The sequence below is a fragment of the Sapajus apella genome, unplaced genomic scaffold (assembly GCF_009761245.1).
Source record: "Sapajus apella isolate SASKATOON/1434 unplaced genomic scaffold, GSC_monkey_1.0 scaffold16, whole genome shotgun sequence".
Taxonomy (NCBI): Eukaryota; Metazoa; Chordata; class Mammalia; order Primates; family Cebidae; genus Sapajus; species Sapajus apella.
The window spans coordinates 11,645,639-11,669,724 of NW_022436956.1; the positions used below are offsets into that span (position 1 = coordinate 11,645,639).

The following is a 24,086-nucleotide window of genomic DNA, read 5'->3' on the forward strand; positions in this document are numbered from 1 at the left end:
TCAGCCCCCCAGGTAACTGGGACTACAGGCGTACACCACCACACTTGGCTAATTTTTGTATTTTTTATAGAGATGAGGGTCTTGCCATGTTGCCCAGGCTGATCTTGAACTCCTGGGCTCAAGCAATCCACCAGCCTCAGCCTCCCATAGTGCTGGGACTGCAGGTGTAAGCCACTGTGCCCAGCCCAAAACCAGACCCTTGACACTAATGTGAGAGTCTGATTTTGTTGAAGAAAATATTTGCAATAAATTCAACGCTCTTCTTACTGGTAATTTTCCACACCATCTCTCTGAAATAGGGAAGAGAATATAGGCCTGTTTTTAACTATAGTTAGGAAAATTGACCTGAGTTGGTGTGAATTTTTTCCAGTCCCATAGCTCACAGATACCACGGCTTGCAGCACTGGCAATATGCTTACACCCGCTCCGTTCTCCTGTGTGGTCCAATAGCTCATGTATCTAAGTTGAACCAGCCAGTATGCATGATTGCCTTTTTCTCTTCTTTTTTAAAAACCCAACTTGGATGCTGCTTGCATGACCTTTAATGAAGCTGAATGATGCCTATCACTTATTTATCCATGACAGGTTACCTTCCCTACTCTTTCTTTTCCTAACTTCTCCACTCTTCTCATTCTTGACAATTTCATTGGAACTATATAGTTTACAAAGTATTCACTTAACTATTTTATTTCTTCTTTTTAACTGGTCCTGTGAGGTCAATATTATTAATGCTTACATTACAAAAGAAGAAACTGATGCTCTCTGAGTTTAAGTAGCTTTACTAAATTATAAGGAAATCTAGCTGGTAGGTAGACAGCAAGAATCCAGATCTTCTGACTCCTTTTTCAGTTCTCCTTCCAGTTAGACCATAGCTTCTTCCTTTTCTTATTTTTTAGCTCCCATCTCACCATTGCCTATCTTGCCTGTCCTAATGTTCTCCATCTTCTCTCACCCATCATCCCACTCACTGCTTCTCTACCACTTTGCTTTTTGGTGGATGCTAGCAATGTGTTTTGAGAGTCGGTCCTATTTTGGTTCTCTTTCTAGTTGGTTTGTATATCATTACTCCTGAATTGCAATTAAATTCCCTCCTGGGAGACTTGATCATGACTATAAATCTACAAGGTACTGTGATCACCAGCCTACTTCCAATCTCCACCCACCTCCCCGTCTCTTCCCGTAATCCTACAAAAGACCCAGACTAGATATGTATTTCTCTGGAAGCTTTATCGGGCATGATGTTGCTTGTTAAAGGGCTTAGAAGAGTTCTCAAGGGCTATTACTATCACTTTAGAAACCCCATCTGTTGTCTTGGTGCTGGATATTTCCCATGTCTCATCCTCAGTGACACAATTCACTAACGGCCAAGCTTGGCTCAGTCTGATTTTCCCGTTCTTACTGCTTCACAGCCATGAATGTGATTGCTCGATCCAGTTGGCCCTGAGAGCACCTTTCCCTGCTGACCTTCACTGTCACCTCATTTTTGTATCAGAGCCCCAACCCAAATACTCCATGCCTGTCCCTACCCCAGCCTTTATTCTCACCACTTGTTTAATAGCAAGCTCCTTTAGTTTCTCCATTCCTAAACACCCACACACCCAGACTCCCTTCTGAGTTTCAGGTTTCTCCTTAGATGTCCAACTAGAAATATTACTAGGAAAGTTACTTTTCAAAGCAAGAATATGCTGCGAAGTGTGTAGAGCAGTGCATGGTTAAGAGACAGCAGCTTCCTCCTCTCCTCCCAAAATTACTGGATCAAGAAAGAAATTCTACACATCTCAGAGGGAAAAGGCTGTGCAACTGCATCTTTGTAGGAAGAAAGAGAAGCAAGAGCTAGACACACTTCAGAATATATCTTAGTTTCTCCTTTCCCAGTTTAACATGAAAATGAAAACAAAAAAAGAAGCCTTCCTCTCACCTCATTTTGTAATAAAAAATCCCCAATCCAGTGAATTCGCCTAGTCACTGCAAATGTAGCTGAATAGTGCTTGGTGTGCTTGCCAACCTGATCATCCACTTGCTGTACGAACATCTTTTAGCACCCACTCTGTGAAGTGCTAGTCTAGACCGTTAGTGTGCCATGCGGTCATAGATCTGAAAAACAGCATCATCCAAACCTTACTTAATCTCTAAGATCTCAGCTGGTGGACAGCTCATGATTAGCTCAGCCCAATTCCTACCCCTTAGTTGAGTTTGCAGCAGGACGCAGGAGATAAGCACTTCCAAGCAAGTCTGATTGATACATCAAACTCGGCCTCCATCCCAGGCCAGCTAACCCTCAGAGCCAGCAGTGCTCTATGCTTCCTCCCTGTGTCACTGCTTGGCAAGAGCTTCCTCTGCTGGGCAGTGTGTGTGATGGAGAGGGAGGCCGCTGAAGGCTGAGTGCTTTCAGGCTTGTGAACCCCCATCGAACACAATCTGCAAACTCTTAGTCTTGCAACAGATGGAACTATTTTCCATGTTATCATCTTCATACTGCCTTTTCTTGATTTTCCACAGCCAATCTTTTTCCAAACTTGAGAAATGTTCCTGACCATCTAAGCCCTCAACAATGTAATGCCTGTATGTGGTGTTTTTCAGTAAACTCCTTGTTCATGTCAATAAAGTACCCGTAAAAACCACTCTCTTTGGTTTTTGCCCTACTTACTCAGTGTGTTTGCCCCATAGAATATGGCTTCCCCAGCACCTCAGCCTGCTTCAAATTCCTGTACCCAATCTGTGGATATGCATGAGAATGAAAATCATGTAATAGCCTCACAGAAAACCACACTAAACGTGTGATCTAGCCTCTCCGCTTCCCTTTCCTGCTCTACTCAATACGAAGGAATACAAGAGTCACTTGCTTTCTTGCCTGGCATTAAATAAGTTTCCTAACCAGGTGGCAAGGAGCTCCTTGCAAGGCCAAGGCAGACCTAATGAAGGGAAGAGCCAGCCTGGCTCTCAGCTCCACCAGTTTAGGTAACATGAAAAAAGAAGACAAAGCAGTCTCTCAACATCCATCTTCCTAGAAGTGTTAAGGCCTGAAGAGGGAAAAGGTCAACAAGAAACCATCACGGAGATTCACAGTCCACCACAATCTCCTGCAACAGTAGTACTGACTCATAAGATTAAAAATCATCCCAACACTTTGGTAGGCTGAGGCGGAAGGATGACTTGAGGCCAAGAGTCTGAGACAAGTCTGGGCAACACAGTGAGACCCCATCTCTAAAAAAATAATAGCCTGGCATGGTGGTGTGTGCCTGTAGCCCCAACTATTTGGGGGCCTGAGGTGGGAAGCACACTTGAGCTCAGGAAATCAAGGCTGAAGCCTGGGTGACAGTGAGACCGTCTCAAATACATATAGGCATATATAAAATCTATTTATATATATATATATAAATCTATTTATATTTATATATATGTATTTATGTATATTTTAGTACACCAGCTGTCATACTAAGAACTATGTGTTTTTAAGTGCATTATCTCTGAAACACTGAGACTTGCAGTGATAGATGGGGCATAAGGTCACACAGTTGGTAAAGACTCAGGTCTGACTCTAAAACTTATCCATTCCAGTTGATCAGGCAGCCTCCGTCCAGTGAGAAGGTGGATGGCTATGTGCATGTGAGTGTGTGTATGTGTGTGTGTGTGTGTGTGTGTGTGTGTGTATACAAGCATGCCTACAAACATGCCTTCAGGCCTTGCTGTGAGCCAATCTGGGACGACCAGAAACATCCCAGGTGATGAGCACTCATAAATCAAGCAATAAACACGCACACCATTTATTTTTGTAGTTCAATACTTTTTCTTTTTAATTCATACTGTACTTCCATGGCTCTAGCTACTTTACATTAAGATTTGGCTGGGCAGCCTTGTGTGTTTCTAGGTACTAGCAGTAAGTGTTCCAACCTTGCGCACAGCGCCAGGCAAAGTACAGTTATAGATCCAAATACACACGGGCAGACAACTCAACTGCAGTCGACCTGCGTTCTTTCCCATAGACGGCCCAGTGCAGGTGCTGGGGCTGCGCCCTCTGCCTCACCCCACTCCACCCCATGTCAGGATTATCCAGGGGCCACTACGGCCTCTGACCCATCCCTCCCCACCTTGGAGTCTAGGTTGAGTTGGGGGAAAAAGCACCATGGGTTTGGGAAGATGGTCTGGTCCATGCAGAGAGTAGTCTGGCCCTTGAGTGCAGGGGAGGAAAATGTGGAGAGCCACAAGCGATTGTTGGCAAAAATGGCTGCTTTGACTATGCAATCTTAGCACATGGCACCCAAGCCCCAGGCCGATGCCCCAGACAGAGCCAGCTGCCTTGCCTGGAGCAGAGGCCACCATTTTGCTTCTGCAATGTCTTATTGTACTGAGAGAAGCAAGGAGGGCTGAAAAATGACAATGTTCTTTAAGCCTTCAGAAGTTGGGGAGATCGTCCAGCATCAGCTCCTCTCGGCAGGCAAGGTGCTGCTCATCAGCAGCCAAGACTCCAGTCTGGGCCCCGAGGCCTGCTGAGGATCTCAAGTCACAAGACCCCGGAGCTGTCGCACAGAACATCAAAACAGGGAGCTGGCTGGGCCCTTCACAGCCATGACCAGAGCAGAAGTGAGGTAACAAGGCTGGGCAGAGAGGTGGGAAGCGAGCTCTCAAAACCATGTGCAAATCCCTGCTCTGCACCATGGAAGCAAGCAGGGACCTTAAAAGATGGCCTTCCAAGAAAATGCTCCTCTCAGACCCAAAATGCATCTTCTGGAAGAAAACACAGAGGTGGAGGGGATTGGGGCCAACATGTTGGAGGTTGGGGGAATAAAAGTCAAAGATGTCAAGCAGTGAATGGGATGATTGTCCCACAGCCTAGAGACAAGTGGTGAGGATGGGGAGAGTCAGGAAGGGTCCCTGGAGATTCCTCCTGGAGAAGGCAGGCAGGGTATGAGGTGTAGGGAGAGCAGAGGCCTGCCATGTGGGGGAAGGGAGAAGAGTGCTATTTCTCCTGAGGGCAGTAGGAGAGAAGGGCTGGCTTTGGCTGCCCTGCAGAGCTTAAAGAAGGGGCATGGTATGGCACAGAAAGTACCCTCCTGGGACGACAAGCATCCAGAAAGATACTTCCCCTAGTCCTTTCTCCAGGACCTCATCCTGGAACTGTAATAGGTAGAGTTCAAGTTTGGGTGGGGGGCAGGGACACAGAGAGAATCCACTTCTCACAAAGCATTCCTCTCCAGCTCTCTTGGTCCTCCCCACGTCATTCCAGGTTCTTAGTGTCAGTGCTCTAAGGCAACTCAACGGTTTTAGCCAAAGCTTCATACTGAATCCAAACCCCATCTAGACAAAAGAGAAGGGCTACAACCAGAAATAGCTTGTCTCCACTGTTTCTTCTACCAATAGGGATGAAGGATAGATAGGTGAAAGGCTTCACAGAGCCTAGAGACAGAAGATGGGTTCCCTCGGAAAGAATGTTCTCCCAAGAGAGTCCAAAGGAAGATCCCTTCACAAACTAGGCCAAAGAAGGAAGACGCCCTTCTAGGTGAATACTGAGCAATACATCAAGCTTGATCTCTCTCTCTCTCTGCACCACTGGGCCTCCCCAGCCCTCCTAGCCACTTAAAGAATAAACTTTAACGCAGACACTGCTACACCACGCCTCTAAATACTGGGAAGCTTCAGCCTCTGGGCTTGTTCCCTCCTAGCAGAGCAACTGACAAAGTCCACCCAGCCTTCCCAGCCTCTGGCCTACCACCCAAGATGATGTCAAAGCTAGAACCTACCTTAAAGGTGATCTAGCCCAACTCCTTCCTGTGACAGGAGGATACTGAAGCTCAAAGAGGGGGACTGACTTGCCCAAGGCCACAGAGATTTGTCAATGGAAGAGTCAGAACCCAGGCCCAGGTTTCCCAACTGTCAGTGCAGTGCTCTTATACAGAGTTTCATGCAGTTGATCTTGCTGGCCTGAGATGTAATCCTCTTGTCTCCAGAGAGGTGGATGGCCAGGCTTGTCAATTCTTTCACAGTAAGCTGTAATGAAACTTTACATCCTATAGCTGTTCTTCACCTGGTTCAAAACTGCAAATTCTTTAAAATTGAGTGCAAACTCTAACATTTTACCACTTAAATCATTACAGAAAGACTCCTGTGTGTCCCCAGTAAACAAAAACCAAACAAAAAAGCACTGGCTAGAAGAAATTACATAAGAAGTAGTGATTTTGATGCTCTGTTGCAGACACCAACTCGCCAGGCTACTGGCCAGGAATACAATGCTATTTATTTGTTTCACTTATCTGCAAGGGCGAGTTAACATCTCTTTCACAAGTTACTAAGGGGAAAGAGATTTTGTTTGGGAACAAATAGAGTTGTTGGTTTTCTCCTGGTGTGATAGTCAAAAAATTATTAGAACAGAGAGAGCCCACAAGAAATCCGTGATTCTTAAAGGACATTCCCTATAGGCACACATCATCTACTGGGTTCAAATCACAAAAAAACCAGAGGGTTCTTCTGATATACTCAGTGCTGCCTTCCCTGCCACCTCCTCCTCCTAAGAATGGTCCTGAGAGGTAAAGCAGACACAAAACAACTCCCTGCGGCCACGTCTGCACTGTCACTCGACTCCCAGCAAAGAACCTTTTTTAAGTCATCCTGAAGGTCTCACCATGGCACCTTTAATAATTAAATATCTTCAGTAAACAATTATGTATGAAAGAAATTCAAAAATTTACAATTTTTGCATTCAAAATTTTCCTGGGAATAGTTTTGGCTTCTGGCTGTGCCCAGGGGGAGACTTTCAGCAATCTGTACCATGCCTCCTTCTTTGGCTCAGGGCCCATGACCCTTGATCCCTTCCCGTGTCCCTCGCCAGAGGTCCTGGACAAGAACGGAACAAGGACCCACTGGCTGGTGGGCATATGCACTCTTCACAGGGATTACATGAAACTGCATTTCCTCCCATCTCCTCCTCTAGGGGAGGAATATCTACTCTAGCTGATGACCTGGAGGCTCCTCATCCTCCTCCCTTGGAGGATGATCTGGGCTTGGACCTTCCTGTTTTCTGATCCTGCCCTTAGGGAAATACCAAGGCCTTATTCTCACATGGAAAAGTCAAAAACTGTAAACTGCCACAGGGAGTCAAACGCCATTCTAAGAGAAAAATACAACTTTATCTTTGGGGGTAAATGAGTGATAAAATCCTTTATCCTTTGGGCTGATGTCCTAGGACGTCTAGGACATCTGGGGTTCCTTCTGTACCTGCATCAAGAAGCCCAGGAGAAGATCAAGCAAGCCTGAAGAGCTCTGCATGCCAAACTGGCTGTGACTGTTTCATGCATCTCCACAAGCTCTGCCTGGAGCTGGTGGGACTCTTTCGGTCATGATATGAAGAAATAGTATTTAGTGTATGAGGGATGGTGAATGTGCCCAAAGGGCCCCGTGAATTCAGATAAATGCATGGTGCTACTGGGCCAACGCTGAAAAGGCCCTGAATGTCTCACTCTTTAGAGCTAGCATCTTCTGCTCCTTAATGATCTTACACCTCTCTGGGGCCAGAGACCAGAGCAGGATTTGTACTCCATCCCCTGCCAGAATCCCCATTCGCAAGTCTGAGAAACTCAGGATTTGGAATGTTTGGCTCCCTGGGGACATAGATTTCACTTGGCCTTTTCCTGCCCAAACACATGCACCCTTGCCAAGTCCTTCCAATGGCTTAGATGCTTTTTCCACATGCAAATTGTCTCAGACAATTGTCTCCATTGGCTAATGCTGGTTTGTTCCAAGAACAAATGGTGCTGGCTACCCATCTTGGCGCTCACCACTCACAGTGTTCTGTGGGTAGACCCTGCACCCTGGATGTGGTGAGGGCTTTCTCTCCCTGTCTCAAATCCTGGAGGGCCCAGCACACCCTGACTCATCCTGGAAATCACACTGACAGCTCCAAGCAAAGGCCGCAGAGCCATAGACCTGACTTGCACTAAAAGAGGTTTAACAAGGTCGAAAATGCTCCACCCTGGCTAATAAACAATGTGCTCTTAGGGCACAGAGAAACAATAGGAATTTAGGCACTAAAAAGTGACACTTTGCCCAGATCCAGCCTGGGAGAAGACCAGAGAGAAAGCGGGTGGGGTAAGAAATTCCCAGCCCTTAGTGGGTCCACACCCTACACAGGTCGGAGGAAGGTGCAAGGGTGATGGAGGAGAGCATCCTTCAGAACACAAGTCTCGGGAGCCTGCCACCCCACAATGCAGCCTTCCTAGCTTTCCAAGCATCCTCTCCACCTGACGCTCAGTACAGTCTAGATCAAGTGGGTAGCCAGCCCTATGAGTTTAGATTGGGCTCCCTTGATGCTTCTGTGTTCCCAAGAGAACGCCTGGGGAAGCCTGGGGTAGGGAAGAAAAGATTCTCTTTTATTTTGGAAACAAATCAAAAGGGGATTAGGGAATGAAGCACCTTAAGCAATGCCCACTTGAGACTTCTTTTTGAGACCCTAGGGTCTTCACGGGCATAATTTTGGCTCAACAACATTTCCTTTCTAAGAGCCAAGAATGGTCAGCAAGGGAAGGGGTGGGGAACAGAGGGTGGGAGGAGGGAGATCAGGGGAGGTTGGTGCTGAGAGGCGGTTCCTGCCCTCCTCAGCCGCTCCACCATAGGAAAACGCTGCTCCGGCCAGCACAGGGGGCGGGAGGTCCCGCTCCTTCTCCCTGGTACATAGGCATTATCTCTTTTTTAAAATCTGTATATAATATATATATTTATATTCTGTATATATATATTTATATATATATATTTATATGGTCTATGTACATGTATTGCACAGGCCTCTTGCAGTCACCCTGTTCCTGCCTTGTCAATGATAGCGATTCCTCTTTTCTTCACTTTCCGATGTGTAGTCCCGGGACCTGATGCCGTTCTGAAGGTTGATGAGCGAGTCCTTCATCTGCAAGATAGAAATCCCCACCCCAGGCCTGGGTCTGTGCTTTCAGTGGGATTCTTGACCTAGCAGCCCTCTCCCCACACCCGCCTAGGGCAGGCCTCCAACTATGCCATGGAGCTGACAAGGGTCAGGCACCTGAAGCAAGGGTGGTTCTCAGGGCACAGTTTCAAACAGAAAGGGGACAGTCAGGCCGGGCGCTGTGACTCACACCTGTAATCCCAGCACTTTGGGAGGCAGAGGTGGGAGGATTGCTTGAGGCCAGGAGTTTCAGACCAACCTGGGCAACACAGAGAGACCCATCTCTATTAGGAATTTAAAAATTAGCCAGGCCTTGTGATGTGCACCTGTAGTCTTAACTACTTGGGAGACTGGGGTGGGAAGATGGCTTGAACCTGGGAGTTTGAGACTGTAGTGAATTGTGACTGCACCACTGCATTCCAGCCTGGGCAATAAGCAAGACCCTGTCTCTTAAAAGAAAGAGAGGGAAAGGGAGATGGAGAGAGAAAGAAAAGAAAAAAATGAGAGGAAAAAAGAAAGAAAGAAAGGAGACAGACCATCTAGCCTGGGGAAGCCCTTGGGTAGGGCTTACTGGGTCTCGGTGCTGAATCAAGAACTCTCTTGAAGCGTTCAACTGCTACAAAGAGCCTCTCAGGCTGCCACTGACTTAATCTACTTGTTTCATCCGGTTTCTCTGTTGATCCTTAATGTACCACATGCCTGTCTTTGTACATTTAGCCACACTGTTCGCCCCGCCTGGGAATCTTTGCACTCTTGCCTATTCCAATCTCACCCATCTGCTAAGGCTCAGAACAAATCCAAACTCTCCAGCTCCTAGTCATCCCTCTCCTTCATGGTCCCTCACACAGCACACGCTCGGGCTCTGGACGGCAGTCATCTTTCGTTGCTTGGTTACATGTTTGCTGGGACTGGAACAGTGTCTAATCCTTCCCTTGTACACCCAGGGGCACCAGGCAGAAAACTGAGTAGGTTCCTAGTTGGTATCCATATCAGTAAATTAACATTTTTAGGTCATAGGTTGTAGTCTAAATGGAAGACTAGAATAGAGCCCAGCAGAATTCGAAAATTGCCCATCATACCACCACATAGTTAAATACTCACGTATTTAAATACTGTCTCTGGGTAAACTCGTCTGTTACAACATAAGACATTTCTGGGGTAAATTCTTATGGATTTGGGTCTCTCTGCTTAATCTACCGCTTTCTTCTCTCTGGTTCTTTTATATCTTCTGCTCAAGAGAGAGGGGGTGCTCATTCTGTTCTTTGACAAGTTACTTTTAAAGGGTTTGAAATAAACAACTTTCTTAATACTTATAGGGTCCACTAGGCTATAAATCTGACAGCCCCAAGCCCTCAAGTTAAGGCGGCCCATTCTGAAATAGGGTTCTAGAGTTGGAAGACATCCCTGGGTCAGCCAGTCCAACTGCCCCAATTTAATTTACAAGTTCTTTATCCATCATCATCTGGTCACCCCTTGAGCACTTTCAGTGCTGGAATCTCAGTTCTCTACAGTAGCCTGTTCCACTGCTGGACAGCATTAACCACAAGCTGTTTGCATTTGATGACTTTAAAAAAAATTACTTTCTTAAAATTCTAGCCCCAGTTCAGTGCTCTGGGCTTTTCCAGTAACACTCGACACGTTGGCCTGGTTGTCTGAGGACCACCCTGTTCTCCTCACCCCCACATTCCCTTCTCCTGAGTGTGCCTTCAATTCCATCAACCTTCTTGAAATGACAGGGTTTCCAAACCCCTCACTATGCTTTTTGTCCTCTTTCGGTTAAAAATAATATGCCCTCCTAAGGGGAGCAGCAAAGCTAAATACATTCAACTGGGTCCTGATAGCTACATTAAGATTCTTTTCCCTTACTTTTTTTTTTTTTGAGACAAAGTTTCACTCTGTTGTCCAGGTTGGAGGGCAGTGGCACGATCTCAGCTCACTGAAACCTCCACCCGCTGGGTTCAAGCGATTCTCCTGCCTCAGCTGCTCAAGTAGCTGGGATTATAGCCGTGCACCACCATGCCTGGCTAATTTTTGTATTTTGAGTAGAGACAGGGTTTCTCCATGTTGGCCAGGCTGGTCTCAAACTCATGACCTCAAGTGATCCTCCCACCTCAGCCTCCCAAAGTGTTGGGATTACAGGTGTGAGCCACCATGCCAAGCCTCCTTTTTTTTTCCCTTAGAGCTAAAATCAAACAATACAATGAAATAAAGTTTAATATTAATGAGCACTGCTCAGATGCCATCAAATCTTGACGACAGTTCCATGAAGCTATGTCTACAATTCCTATTTTATAAATGAAGAAACAGAAGCTCCAGGTCCCTTGCTCAGGGTCACAAAATTAGTTAATGGCAAGGCTGGGATGCCATCTCAGCTCTGGCTGGTCACAAAATGTCAGAAAGACAGCTCTTCAGGGAGAGAAGTTGTTGCATAGCAGGGTAAATCCTGAGTCTAATATTTTCCTAATAATTCTCTTGCACAGCAAAGTCAGGTTCCTGCTCTCTAGGAAACTGCGTGGATCTATGTTTTATAAGATACTAAAATATTCTGGGGAAGTAGGAAGCTCCCTCCCCCAAGGAAACTAGGCTAATTATTGATTTTGCCTCAGGATGATTTCCCAAAATAGCTGGATCTAGCTTTGGGGGATGGTGGGGGCGGGGGGGGGGAATACAGGCAAACTGTACAACAAAGATGATCTTATGGAAAGAAGACGAAGCGCAGTCATCTTCCCAGACTATCAGTGCAGTGCCACTGACTGTCAGAGGAGGAGGTGGTATACACTTGAAAAACTCAAAGACACGTCCTCTGGGAAGACAAATCTCTGTAAAAGGATTGGTGTGGTGGGGGGTGGTGGTTCTCTGTTTAAATGCCTGTCAGATGGTTCTGTGTTACCAAAAATATAAAATTAGTTCTCCTTCCATCTAACCCACAGCTTTCCTGTTGCAAATTCAATGGGTCTTTATTGTTATTATTTTTTTAGAATACAGCTGCGTTTCTAGCAGCCCCTTCAAGCGTGGTTTCCCTTTTACAACAATGCATGGCCTGGAAGAAGAATGAATTGGAGGGAGAAGTCTGGAGGGTGGTGATAGAGACAAGGATCTTTCTTAGAGCATAAAGGAAGGAGTCCCCACTCCCAAAGGCCAAGGCAAGCAGAGAAGGTGGGGCATCTCACCTGGTCAAGGAGCATCACTGAGGATTTGATGATCTCCCTCCATTTTTGGAGCTCAGTATCGTGGTACTTTTGTTGGGACTCTAAGAGCTGGGCCCATTCTGTCTGAGACTGGGGTAACCTGTGGGGTAGAAGAAGGGGTACCCCAGCAGCTGGAGTTATGCTCAGTGAACTGTCCTGTGCTCCCAGACCCCTAAAGGACAGAGAGTCACATCAGAGTGCTTTGTCCTCTGCTCACTGGCCCTGGTTCCCCTGTGTCCCAGATCAGAAGTGGGCTGAAGTTATAGGGACAGATTCTGAATTTCCCCATGGGCTCTTCCCAGAGGGCTATCCCTTGGGCAAGGGCAGTGAGGCAGTCCCAAGGAGACTGGGAGACAGGTGTCATGGCACTGGGTGGGATGGAGGTGGAGGTGATGGGACCAGGCCAGGATTACCTTTCTTGGAGCCTTAGACCCTGCCAGGCAGTGAGGGTCTGCGTGGTGTATTCCAACATCCAGAGTTTGTAGAAGAGCATCATGTTAAGGATGACCAGCAGCACCAGACTAGGAAGGAGACATGGGCAAAAAAAGCAACAGCAGTGAGATGTTGTGAAGAAACGGAACATCCCCCATCCCAGAGGCTGCTGTCCCTGACAGTGGGCCATCCAAAGCATTGCAGTGAGTGAGTGAGCCAGACACACACGGCAAGGGGGAGAGAGAGGAGCAGCCTAATCTGGAAGGGCCAGGATACAGTGGGAGAGCCATGGAGAGGGGCGTGGGATGAAGGCACTAGAAAGGAGAGATGCACAGGCACCCAGAGCCTGGGCACCTGGGGGAAGAGAGGTAAGGTGGAAAGGAAAAGAGATGAGGGGGTAAAACAGTAATCATAGAGCCAGTACCTGAAACAGATCCTAATGGGAGCAAGGAAGAAAAATGGGGAGGAGGCAGAGGTTAGAAAAGGCGAGTGTGGGGAAGGGGAAAACTGCACTGAATATCAAGCCGGGAGCGAGTGAGAGCATATGAGAAAAAAATACTAGAAGCAAAGACACAGTGGACGAGGAGGCCCAGCAAGGACAGGGCACGAGAAAGCAACAAGGGACAGACTCTTAGCATTTCATGGGTGCTAAACTGAGAAAAGATTCCCCCCACCAACCCATCCTTAGGATGTAACTGAAGGGTGAGACTGAAGGAGGAATTCCAGTGGGTCCCTATCTCTGCCCATGATGTTGCTCACAGATGTTAGCAGAACTTCCCTCAAGCTGCAATGTTCCCTGCCTCAACCTCATACCACCTGGCAGGGGTCATGGAGACAGGCTGAGGTTTCCCAGGGTCTGGGTCAGAATTGGTGAGAGATGGGGGAGGCAAGGATCATCCAGGGGCTGGAGGGGCTGTGAGGAATGAGAAGTCACAGAGAGACTGCAGAAATTCCCTCCTCTCAGCCCCACTGGCTGCCTAACCATCACTGTATAACAAGCTCATGGGATGGAGAGATGAGGACAGCACCGTGGGTAGAGGATCCAGGGACCCACAGAACTGCATGCAAACCCTGACTCATCACTTAAAAGCCTCTTAACTTTTGATTAAGTTTCCTAGCTTCTCTGACCGAGGGACAATGATACCTACCCTACTGGGGCTGTTCTGTAGATGAAAGGGCATATATTGTAACATATCAAGGCACACCATAGGCCCTACACAAAGGATAGTTCTTATCATTAACAGAGAAGATGTAGACACACATAAGAAGAGAGAAGATGACCAAAAAAATGAGAAGATAGGCTGGGCATGATAGCTCACGCCTGTAATCCCAGCACTTTGGGAGGCTGAGGTGGGTGGATTGCTTAAGCTGGGGAGTTCAAAACCAGCTTGGGCAACATAGCAAAGCCCCATCTCTACAAAAAAAGTTTTTAAAAATTAGTCGGGTATGGTGACATGCACTTGTGGACCCAGCTACTAGGGAAGCTGAGGCAGGAGGATTGCTTGAGCCTGGGAGGTGGAGGTTGGAGTGAGCTGAGATCGTGCTACTGCATTCACCTGAACACCCACCTCTTCAGCACATCCTGTTCATGATCTTGGTGCCTGCATTTGGGTTTATGTTTACTATCCTGTCTGTGCTAAGCGAAGGTCAGGGGATACCCCTGTATGCTGGCTGGGTGACGGCTGCGCGGTTGTCTAAACAGAGAAAGGAGGTGGCTGAGTCACACTGGAGCAGGCCTGTGGGGACAGGAGCCCGCCAAACACAGGGCAAGCTGTGCTGTGTCAGCCTGTCCCACGTGCAGGCTGTCAGCAGACACTTGGCCTGGATCCTGTCGCATTGAATTAGAAAGTCTGATCATTCTAAACTTAACAAAACCCAAAAGTTAAACATGCTACACAATTTGCTTAGGGGTGCAGGCCTTCTCTACTTAAAAGTCAAAATGCAGAAAGAGCTTTAAACACAGAACTAACCTGAGGTTACAGCACTCTAGCAACCAAAATCCAATACAAGAAAGAGATTTAACTTAACAAGAACAATGGCATGAATCACATTAGATTGACGTTGCAAAGTGTGACTTTTACTAGTTTTACAGTTGCTTTTGTTTTTAATTTTGTAATAATGTCTTCATTTCTTATGCTGTCATAAGAAGAATTTTGCATCTACTTTTTTTAATTTTTTTTTTTCTTTTTGAGACGGAGTTTCACTCTTGTTACCCAGGCTGGAGTGCAATGGCGCGATCTCGGCTCACCGCAACCTCCGCCTCCTGGGTTCAGGCAATTCTCCTGCCTCAGCCCCCTGAGTAGCTGGGATTACAGGCACGCACCACCATGCCCAGCTAATTTTTTGTATTTTTAGTGGAGACGGGGTTTCACCATATTGACCAGGATGGTCTCGATCTCTTGACCTCGTGATCCACCCGCCTCGGCCTCCCAAAGTGCTGGGATTACAGGCTTGAGCCACCGCGCCCGGCTGCATCTACTTTTATGTGACATATTGAAGTTGGTGAGAGAGTCCACTTTACGTTCCTCATGGCTTCCCATCCTTTAAGTGATCCCCAGGGTCATCCTGGACCTTGTCTTCTTTGTCACACTCTATACTGTCTATGGATGGTCTCATTCACACCATGGCTTTAGTGCTATGGATAATTAAGCAGTGACTGTAGCCTACACTTGTCACCTGAGCTCCAGAACCACATCGGCACATATCTGTCACCTCTTCCTGGATAACCTATGGCCCCTCAGACATACCTGGAACTGTTAATGTCTTCTCTGGAAATGCTTTGCTCAATTCCAGATTTCTGTAATGACATGACCATTTGCGGTCCCTTGAATCAGTAGTTCATCTTCCTTCCCTACATAACCAGATAGGTGATGAGTCTTTGCCTTCCAGGATCTCCCAGCTCCAGGCCTTCAGCCTGACAGCTGCTCTCACCTAGATCTCACAGCTCACCCTGACTGACCTCCCTGCCTCCAGTCTTTGCTTCTCGAATCCATCTGACATTTTGTTGTCAGAGTGACTTTTCTCTTTAGTACAAATCTGACCATGTCACTACTGGGCTTCCTTCAGAGTTTCCTGAGGGTGAGGCTGTGCTCTGCCCATGCCTCTCTGAGAATGCTTCAGTGAGGCCGGCATCACAGAAGCGAGACTGAACTGGAGGCAAGCTGATGCACAGTGAACAGCAGTGTGCACTGTGCACGCATCTGGCCAGCTGCAGTGCTCCCACCCACCGATGCCCCACACTCTGGAAGCATACCCCCATCCAAGGAAGGCATGGGACCGTGCTGTGGGCTGAGCCAAGTGGAAGAGCTGTCCTTAGATGTCCTAGCTGCTTCCTGCTCACAATGGATGAAGTCCTGGGCAGGCGATGGCGTGGCCCCGTTCCTCAGATAGCTAACTGTGTGCTTCCATCTTACGTCTTCATTTCTTTTGTCTTCGTTTTTCCCTAGGACAGCATCTTTCTACGCAAGTTACTGAGCCTGCTGTTTTATCATGTCATAGCAATTATTATAAATAGTCTACATTAAAATAAGCACCCACTTTTTCTGTATTGTAGGCATTGATTTTGTCTGGCTAGCCTGCCAATGTGTGGGCTCCGTGAGTGCACAGTTCCAGTGCCTGGCACAGAGCAGATGCCCAGAACATCTAATGAAGGAATGGACTCCTAAAATGCCCCGCAGCATCTCTCTGTTAGCATTTAACCATCTGTGCAGGAATTTTGAATGTTCTATCTCTCTCACCCACTTGAAACTGAATCCCTGAAGGGTACGGATGCTGCATGAAGCATTTCCTTCTGAAAGCCTACCATACAGTAAATGCTGAACAAAGCAGAGAAAAAGAAGCAAAGAGGTAAGCCACAGGCAGAGCAACCAGTCCAGACAGAGAAGACTAGAGGACAAAGGAGAAAACAGGGAAAACAGTAAGGGTGCTCAGATCCTTCAAGAGAGGAGGGCTAGGGCACCAGGCTAGAAAGGGAAGGTGGTGAGGGCAGGGTAGGAGAACCTAGAGTCCCTTACACACAGCTGATAACCAGAAGCAGCTTGGACACGCTCTGCAGGTGGAAACCGTTGGGAGTGTCCTCAGGGATATGCCGCGTCTGCGTGGAACCTGCAGGGAGAATAAAGAGACCGTCACCATGGTGACCTGCAAGTCCAACAACTGCTGGGGGACACTGGTCAAACAGCAAACTTCAGAGATTGATGGAAAAATGTCCAGGACACTGTGGCAGCAACGCTATGATAGATGCTGCCAGCTCTCCAAGAGGAGAAGGTAAAATCCTCAAGGACAAGGTCATGGGTTGGGTCAGGTGATCACTGAACAAATGAGAGAATCTATAGGCCCATGTAACTAGGGTATACATTCCCAAGACAAAGTGATCAGCCATGGGAGGGGACGTAGCACTGGGGCAGGACTAAAGATAGCTGGCGTCTGGCTCTGGCTCTGTTCCTAGTAAGCTACATGACAGTGGACAAGTCATGTAAGCTCTCTGAGAGTCAGTTTACTCAAATGCAATGTCAGTCAGAAATCTTAAATGCAAAACACATAACTTGGAAGTGCTAGAGGTGAAGCTAGTGGGGATGCAGAAGGCTGGCACTCTCCCCCCATTCTCCCCCTCTTCTTCTGCCTCCCCTGTCCCTACCCAGCTCAATTAGTCAGTCTCTAAGGCCCCTTAGAGCCCCAGGTTTCCATGATTCAGCAAAGACAAGGATGTGAGTGGCTGGGTGGGAAGAGGAAGAAATATTAAGGGAGTCCATGGCCTGAGAGGCAAGCCTGGGTTGGCCCATGGAGGTGAAGTGAAGGGGGGCTGCCTTGGACTCCCTGATCTTTGTGTAATGAGGTAATCTCTGTGGTCTGAGCTCTGGAGTCTCCTCAGTGTATTTCCCAAGAACTTGGAAGCTTCATACTTGAGCCTATGCAGGTAAGCCATGAAACTAGGACAACACAAAGGCATAAACACAAAGGCAGTTTTTGTTAATGACAGGAAACATATAAGTTCAGCTGGGGCTGAGGAACTTAAAGAGCAAAGAGAAACAGAGCATTGGGAGCCTCAGCTATAGTGACTTACATTCAAATTATATACAAATTATACCCAACGTGCAAAATGAGTGTGCATGTGTGTGCCCTGGTATGGGCAGGCAGCTCCAGCCCAAAGCCCACACACCCCACCTGTCCCCACCTGGCACACACCTGCCACATGTTTGATCCTGTGGCCCACATCCTCATCCGTGGGTGTGGTGACTGGGCTCATCACCTCTTCTAGGTGAGGGACTCGCAAGTGGGCATGGGGACGCTTCCTCCTCCGCACCGTTGTAGTCTTGCTGGCCTTCTCTTTGGGAGACTGTCTGTGCATCTCAGCCAAATAAGTGCTCTCCGTTTTGGCCAGCTCACTCTCTATCAGAGACAAAAGGGCCACAGGAGAGGCTACCTTCAGCCCTCCAGATGCGACTCTCTGCAGGAACCATTTTTCTGTTCTGTATTCTGGGAAGTTGGTTGGGCAGGTTGATGACCCTCAGGGATGCCCACAAGTCTCAGGAGGTTCTTCTGGCACCCAGCCCCAGTCAAACCCCTCCTTTGGGGTTATTCAACATTGCAAGGAACCATATGTTCCCAATAGCTACACTCCCATGTATACAATTTGGGGCATACACTTCTTAAATAGATGCATTTGCAGGCATTTTACAGATACTTCTCATCACAGAACCACCTATATCACTAGATCTATGGTTCCTTTTGGCATGAGGGGTGTTATAGATCCCTAAATGATCTCCTAAACATCCTAGACACAGTCTTTAAAAATGCACATGTCCACATACATGCAAAATTTGGTGTCTACTCCTGGAGCAGGTGTGGGAACCTCATGAAACTACTTCCCTTTTCAGTCTCTGCCCTATTCTCAATACCACTCTCCGGAATGGTGGGCGGCCGCTGTGCAGCTCACCGTCTCTGCAGCCCAGCTAGCAGCAAGGATTGTAGTGCTCACCTAAATGGCGGAAGTAGTCCTCCAGCCCACTCCAGAAGTTCTTCTCGATGAAGGTTTTCACTAACCCCCAGGGCTGTTTTCGATAGCGCAGCTCTGTGGAGACCCTGAGGAGCAAGCCAGAAACAAGATGTCATTTCCTGGATGGACCTGCCTCTGCTGGGAAAAAGGAAATTCGAGGTTAAGGCCAAAGTTACTTCACATTTGTACTAAATTTTACAAGTTAAAAGGTCCTTCCACATCCATCACATTTTCTGATCTCCATGACCACTCTCTGAGATCAGTGGAACTGGTGGATCTATCACCATTTCACAGATGAGAAAATTGGGGTGTAGGATATTTAAGGAGCACAAAGGCTAACAGTTAGGGTTCCGACTCCAGAGCTCTTATGACGGCACACTGCTTCCCCTCAGGGGTCTCACAAAGGTCCAGCAGCCTGCCTGCCAGGCAAAGGAAGGCTTTGCCTGAAGTTCAAGTCTTTTGAGAAACTGACACTGACAGAAAGTAAGATGCCCCATCCTTTCGTCAGGGTCCTTCTCTCCTTCTCCAGAGCCTTTTAAGTCTAAGTCAAGCTCTGGGGTTTTATTACTGTAACCTTTAAAAGTATCAGTCACCCAGGGCAACATAGTGAGACCCCATCTTTACAAAAAAAAAAAAAAAAATTAGCCAGGGGCATGCCTGTAGTCCCAGCTAATGTGAGATTAAGGTTGAAGATGCAGTGAGTCATGATTGCACCACTGCACTCCAGCCTAGGCAAGAGAATGAGAGCCTGTCTCAGGAAAAAAAAAAAAAAAAAAAAAAAGAGTATCATCTGCTGCCGGCCCTGGCTCCTGCCTCTCCACTGCACCCCAGACCTCACCGGCTCTCGCTCTTTTCCAGGCATTCTCTCTCCCAGTCACTGGTCGCACTTCTGCCCATACCTCCTGCAATATCAGCTCTTTCCTCTCCTATGCAATAGCCCTGCTCTTTGCCTCCCCCTTAGGTTCATCTGCATCTGTCAATAGATTCTACCCGCTAATCCATCCCACCTGTGACGAAGGCTGCCAGTCCGGCCTCATCCTCCTCCTTAGGGATGCCACCTCCACCCATGTCCCGATGAGAGAAAGTCTGTACTTGGAGACACCTCGCTCCCCAACTCAACAACCGCTGACTAGACTGTGGATGGGCACCTTCCTGTACTGGTCTGTTCAAGGTCAACCAGCTACCTCTGCATGGCTGCAGATCAAAGATGTGATTGGAAGATCTGGGGAACCTAGAATTAAGAAACCTAGGCACTGTGAAGGAAAGGATAAGAACAAGAGGGAGAGAGAAGGAAGGGAAATAAAAGAAGGAGGAAGAGAAGGAAGATGAAGGAGGAAGAGAAGTACACATTCAGGAGGAAGCACAGAACACCCACCCCCCAAAAGAAATTACCAAGAGAATGAAAAAGATGCATTTTTCAAAATCTCCTTTGTAAAATCTCTTTTTTAAGAGACAGGGTCTTACTCAGTCTCCCAGGCTGGAGTCCAGTTGTGCAGTCATAGCTCATTGCAGCCTCAAACTCCTGGGCTTAAGCGATCCTCCCACCACAGACTCCCGAGTAGCTGGACTACAGTACATGCCACTACTCCTGGCTGACTTCTATTTTCTGCAGACACAGGGTCTCGCTACATTGCCCAGGCTGTTCTTGAACTCCTGGGCTCAAGCAATCCTCCTGCCTAAGCCTCCCAAAGTGTGGGAATACAGGCATGAAGCACAAAGATCCTTCTTGATGTGCACATCTTGATGCCCAAGAGATCTCTGTGCAACCTTTTACCAAATTTTTATTTGAACAACGTCAGTTGATTTTTGGCTCCTCACAACCAACAGAACTTGGTCTAAGGTACAGGTAAACAGTCTGATGATTTTCAAATGGGTGTGTGTCCTGCCTTTTCAATTAGACTACAAGTTTCTTAAAATGTCAGGGTGTAAATTTCTTCCTTCCTTTGGAAGCACACCACAATGCCGAGAACTAATTATTCATTCCATCGCTGTTCTCTGGACTCTGATATGTGCAGGCCCAGTTGGGTGCTGGGAATAAAGTGTGAGTGGGATGGAATTCCTGCCCTTGTGAAGCTCCCTGTCTAATGACAATGCATGCAGCATGGTGGACGGGGCACAGGTTCACGACGCTAAGCTCTGGGCTTCAGTGTCTACTAGAGACATGACTCTTGGCAAAGTTGCTTAACTTACATGAAACTCAGTTTTACCTGAAAAATGAAGATAAATTCACCTCCTCGAGTCATTCTAAAGCCTCTGGTGAATGTAGATAGCCTATACTATACTGTATAAGCAATAAAGCACCTACACTGTACTGTATAAGTCATCAATAAATAGCAGTAGCTATATAAGTTTTACTAACAAGATGCACAGAGTGGAAGAATAATTAACTCTTTAAAAAGAGGGTGGTGGGTGAGCCTCAGAAGGCTTCAAACAGAAGGTAGAATAAAGAAAGTGAGCAGCCAAGCACACCCCACCTCCTCCTTCCCCGCCAAGAGCACATGAACGTTCTCTAAGGTAGGGACCCCCATCTGACCGCACCGGGCCCTCTACACACTGCACCTGAGTCGGCTCTTGTTCCGAGCCACGCGGGTGAGGGTGTAGCGATTGATTGTGTAGAAGTAGTCGTGGTAGGGCACGTCGTGGGTGAGGACTTCGGCATCTATCACGTAACATTCACTCTCCTGGCTCGCCTTGTACATGGTCTGTGGGCAGGAAAGGTCCATTGGACAAAAGTGAGGAGGAGCAAGATACTTGGAAAAGCACCTTCTCCAGCCACCCCAAGCCCATCCCACCCCACGACTTCTGAGGAGAAGAACCAGAATCACTGGAATCAGCAACATCTAAACGAGCAAGATGCCACCACCACTTTGGGGCAAAATGACACTTGTGCCCTGAAACTTCTTCCTGACATCTGCCCTTAATCCTTCAAGACAGAACACAGATTTTCCAGACTGCTCTTCTGTGCATCTGCCAGCTCTGCTCACCTGTGTCTCCCTGACAGTGGCAGTTTTGGGAGCCAGAGGGTTGGTAAGGGTGATGGTATAAAGAATCACTCGGCTCTGGTTTCCATTCTCCTCCTTTTTCCATGGATGGAAGATGATATCTAAGGGTAGAGGACAGCCCTAGAATGAGGGAGGGGAAGGCAGAGCCCCCCTCCCCAATCCAAGTTTCCCCTCCAAGTGACCTTCTTGACTGTGCTTACTACTGCCTGGCCCCCGAAAGGAAGCCAATGGGAGCCTGAGGGCCAGGGGGGAGGGTGGGAAGAGGAGGAGTAGTTGAAGCAGAAAGAGGCGCATTGTAGCATTGTCAAAATTCTACACAAGGCTCCAGAATGCTGATTGTTCCTTGGGCTGGGACAGGAGGTCTTGGGGCCACCTACGGGGTGCTGGCAACACTGGTGTTACTGTGGCGAGGGTCCCTTGGGAACAAGTCCTCTCCTCTAAGCCATGACCTCCCCGTGCCCTGAGCATGCCCTCTCCTCTTGGCACACAGGATGGCTGATGCCCAAATGCTTTGTCACAGCTGGATGCTTAGCGCTCCCTGCTGTGGAAAGAGTTTGGAGGAAGGGGAGGAGGCAGAAGCACAGAGGGTCAGAGCATGAACCCCCAGATCCTAGATGTGAGGCCCATCCTAGCTCTTCCTTAGCTGCATGAGGTGAGGTAAGCACTAACAGTGTGAGTTCCAGCAGCCTCATGGGTACCTACACACAGGGTAGCTGTGAGGTCTGAATGAGATAACATCATGTGAGTGGCATAGAGTGGGTGCCGCCAGCGAGTGAGAGCTGCTGTGATTTACTAGACAGTGAGCCCTGTGAGGGCAGTGACAGGGCAGGCCTTAGGGGCCAGCATTAAGTGCGTGGTGTGCAGTGGGCAAAGGTGAAGCTGCAGTGCTGGTGAAAAGAGAGGGCAACAGGGCCTGAGGGAGCTCTAGCACTGCAGAAGGCTGGAGAGAGGGTGTCTGGGCCATCAGGTGACCGAGGGAAGGAGGGTGTGTGGGAAGAGGAATAAGGAAGGGAAGGAAGCAAATGTAGAGAGGGAAGAAGCGAGGACAGAGAGGGAGGGTTAGGGGGTTCAGCCCCAGCAAAACAGACCAGAGAAGCGCCGCTGCTCCATGAAGTCCCGCTGGAAGGGCGAGTTGGTGAACAGGAGGTCGTAGAGCTTGTCCACGCTGAAGTTGAAGACTTCATTCACGTACTGCCGGCCACTCAGGTCCTCATAGAAGGCCTGGACCTCCCCTGCACAAGAGAGGACCAGGAAGTAGACAGTGACCGCGGAGGGGCAGGGGGCCCCAGGGACATCCTCCAAGAGCACTTATTTCTCCGGCTAACACGGGCACAGCCACCAAGGGTATGGAAAGGCCGTGGAGCAGGACAGCTGAGCTCACGGGCTCCATAGTTGACGACTTTGCTTTCAGTGTCTTTCATTTGCTGGGATGCACACCATTTCCTTTAGCTGACACTCTGCCCATTCATTCTTTGTTTGGGAATGTACGATTTGCTTTTACACTTTCAAACCTCCCTAAGTCCGTTGATCTTAGACTAAAATTTAAATAAATGACTACTTCCCAAAGTTGCCTAAACCCAAAGGATGGGGTTTTGAGAGTGTCCTCTGACAACAAATTGCAGTCGTAACCTACGGCATAGGCGTGTTCGAGAGGACATAGATTAATCTGGAAGACTCAGTGTACAGAATTGCTCCTAAGGCTGGGGCTGGCCCAATAGACTGTGATCCCTAACTACACTTCCGTAAGGCAGCCTGTTTCTACCATGATGCCCACATCTACTCCCCCTTTTAAACTTAGGATTACGGCTTCATCATATCGCAAAATAAGGTTCAAACCAGAATGAGCAGCACACAGAGCAAGGTGTGGGAGAACTCCAGAAATGGAGCTTCCTTTCGTCTCAGGGACGCAGAGCCCCCCCGGGCACATCAATGCATCCATATACAGAATATTGCCAGCCAGAGAATTTCACCTGTAATCTGAATTTTCCAGCTGCTGTAGGAGAATGCACCTGAGGATACAGGTGAGCTGCTAAGGCCTCAGTGCTCCCCCTAAGCCCTTGGCACCCCTCAGCCCCTAATTATTGCACCTGCATGGGTGGGTATGTGATCTCAGGAGGAGGCTGACATTTCTGGCACCCCCAAGACACTGAGGAAACCAGAGAACTCTGAAGTGCCTCGTAGGGTCAAGTCCTATGACTGCACAGATGGGTACTGTACAAGCACAGCGCTGGGAGGATTCACCTTAGTTTAGGTGAACGGCACCCTGGAATTAGGCAGTACCCAACCCATGCAGTCATTTGTGCTGGCCCTGGACTCTACGTGGGGGTGGGTAAACCAACCAAAGGTTAGAAAACCACTGCAGGTGGCCCCTAGGAGAGGTGTTCACAGATCCACAAGTGAGCACTGTGTTCATATGCTCACTAGTCATAACAGGCCACTTATTCAATGGAGAAAATCCACCAATCAATTTCATGAATGCTGAGAATTTGGCTTCTCTCCATGGGAGATAAGAGGCATCATGTTCCCAGGTGAGAACCTAGAAGCTCTCCTATGCAGGCATGAAG

The 24,086-nt window shown here is 48.0% G+C and overlaps 1 protein-coding gene across 19 annotated transcripts in view; it reads right to left on the minus strand.

Annotated features, from left to right (window-relative positions):
- Positions 1-3,767: 3,767 nt before the first annotated feature.
- GRAMD1B (GRAM domain containing 1B) overlaps positions 3,768-24,086 on the minus strand; it is a 269,058-nt gene continuing 248,739 nt past the window's right edge. For 10 of the 19 annotated variants that reach the window (XM_032285138.1, XM_032285135.1, XM_032285127.1 and 7 more), the window contains 10 exons: positions 22,611-22,754; positions 21,505-21,623; positions 21,080-21,222; positions 18,503-18,606; positions 17,710-17,913; positions 16,539-16,629; positions 12,950-12,961; positions 12,507-12,614; positions 12,076-12,193; positions 3,768-8,918 (listed from right to left, as the gene is read on the minus strand). In XM_032285138.1, the coding sequence (XP_032141029.1) occupies positions 8,826-8,918; positions 12,076-12,193; positions 12,507-12,614; positions 12,950-12,961; positions 16,539-16,629; positions 17,710-17,913; positions 18,503-18,606; positions 21,080-21,222; positions 21,505-21,623; positions 22,611-22,754 (1,136 nt within the window). In that variant the 3' untranslated portion in view covers positions 3,768-8,825. The remainder of the gene's footprint in view (positions 8,919-12,075; positions 12,194-12,506; positions 12,615-12,949; positions 12,962-16,538; positions 16,630-17,709; positions 17,914-18,502; positions 18,607-21,079; positions 21,223-21,504; positions 21,624-22,610; positions 22,755-24,086) is intronic. The other 9 variants (XM_032285132.1, XM_032285126.1, XM_032285134.1 and 6 more) reach the window with 3 other exon arrangements.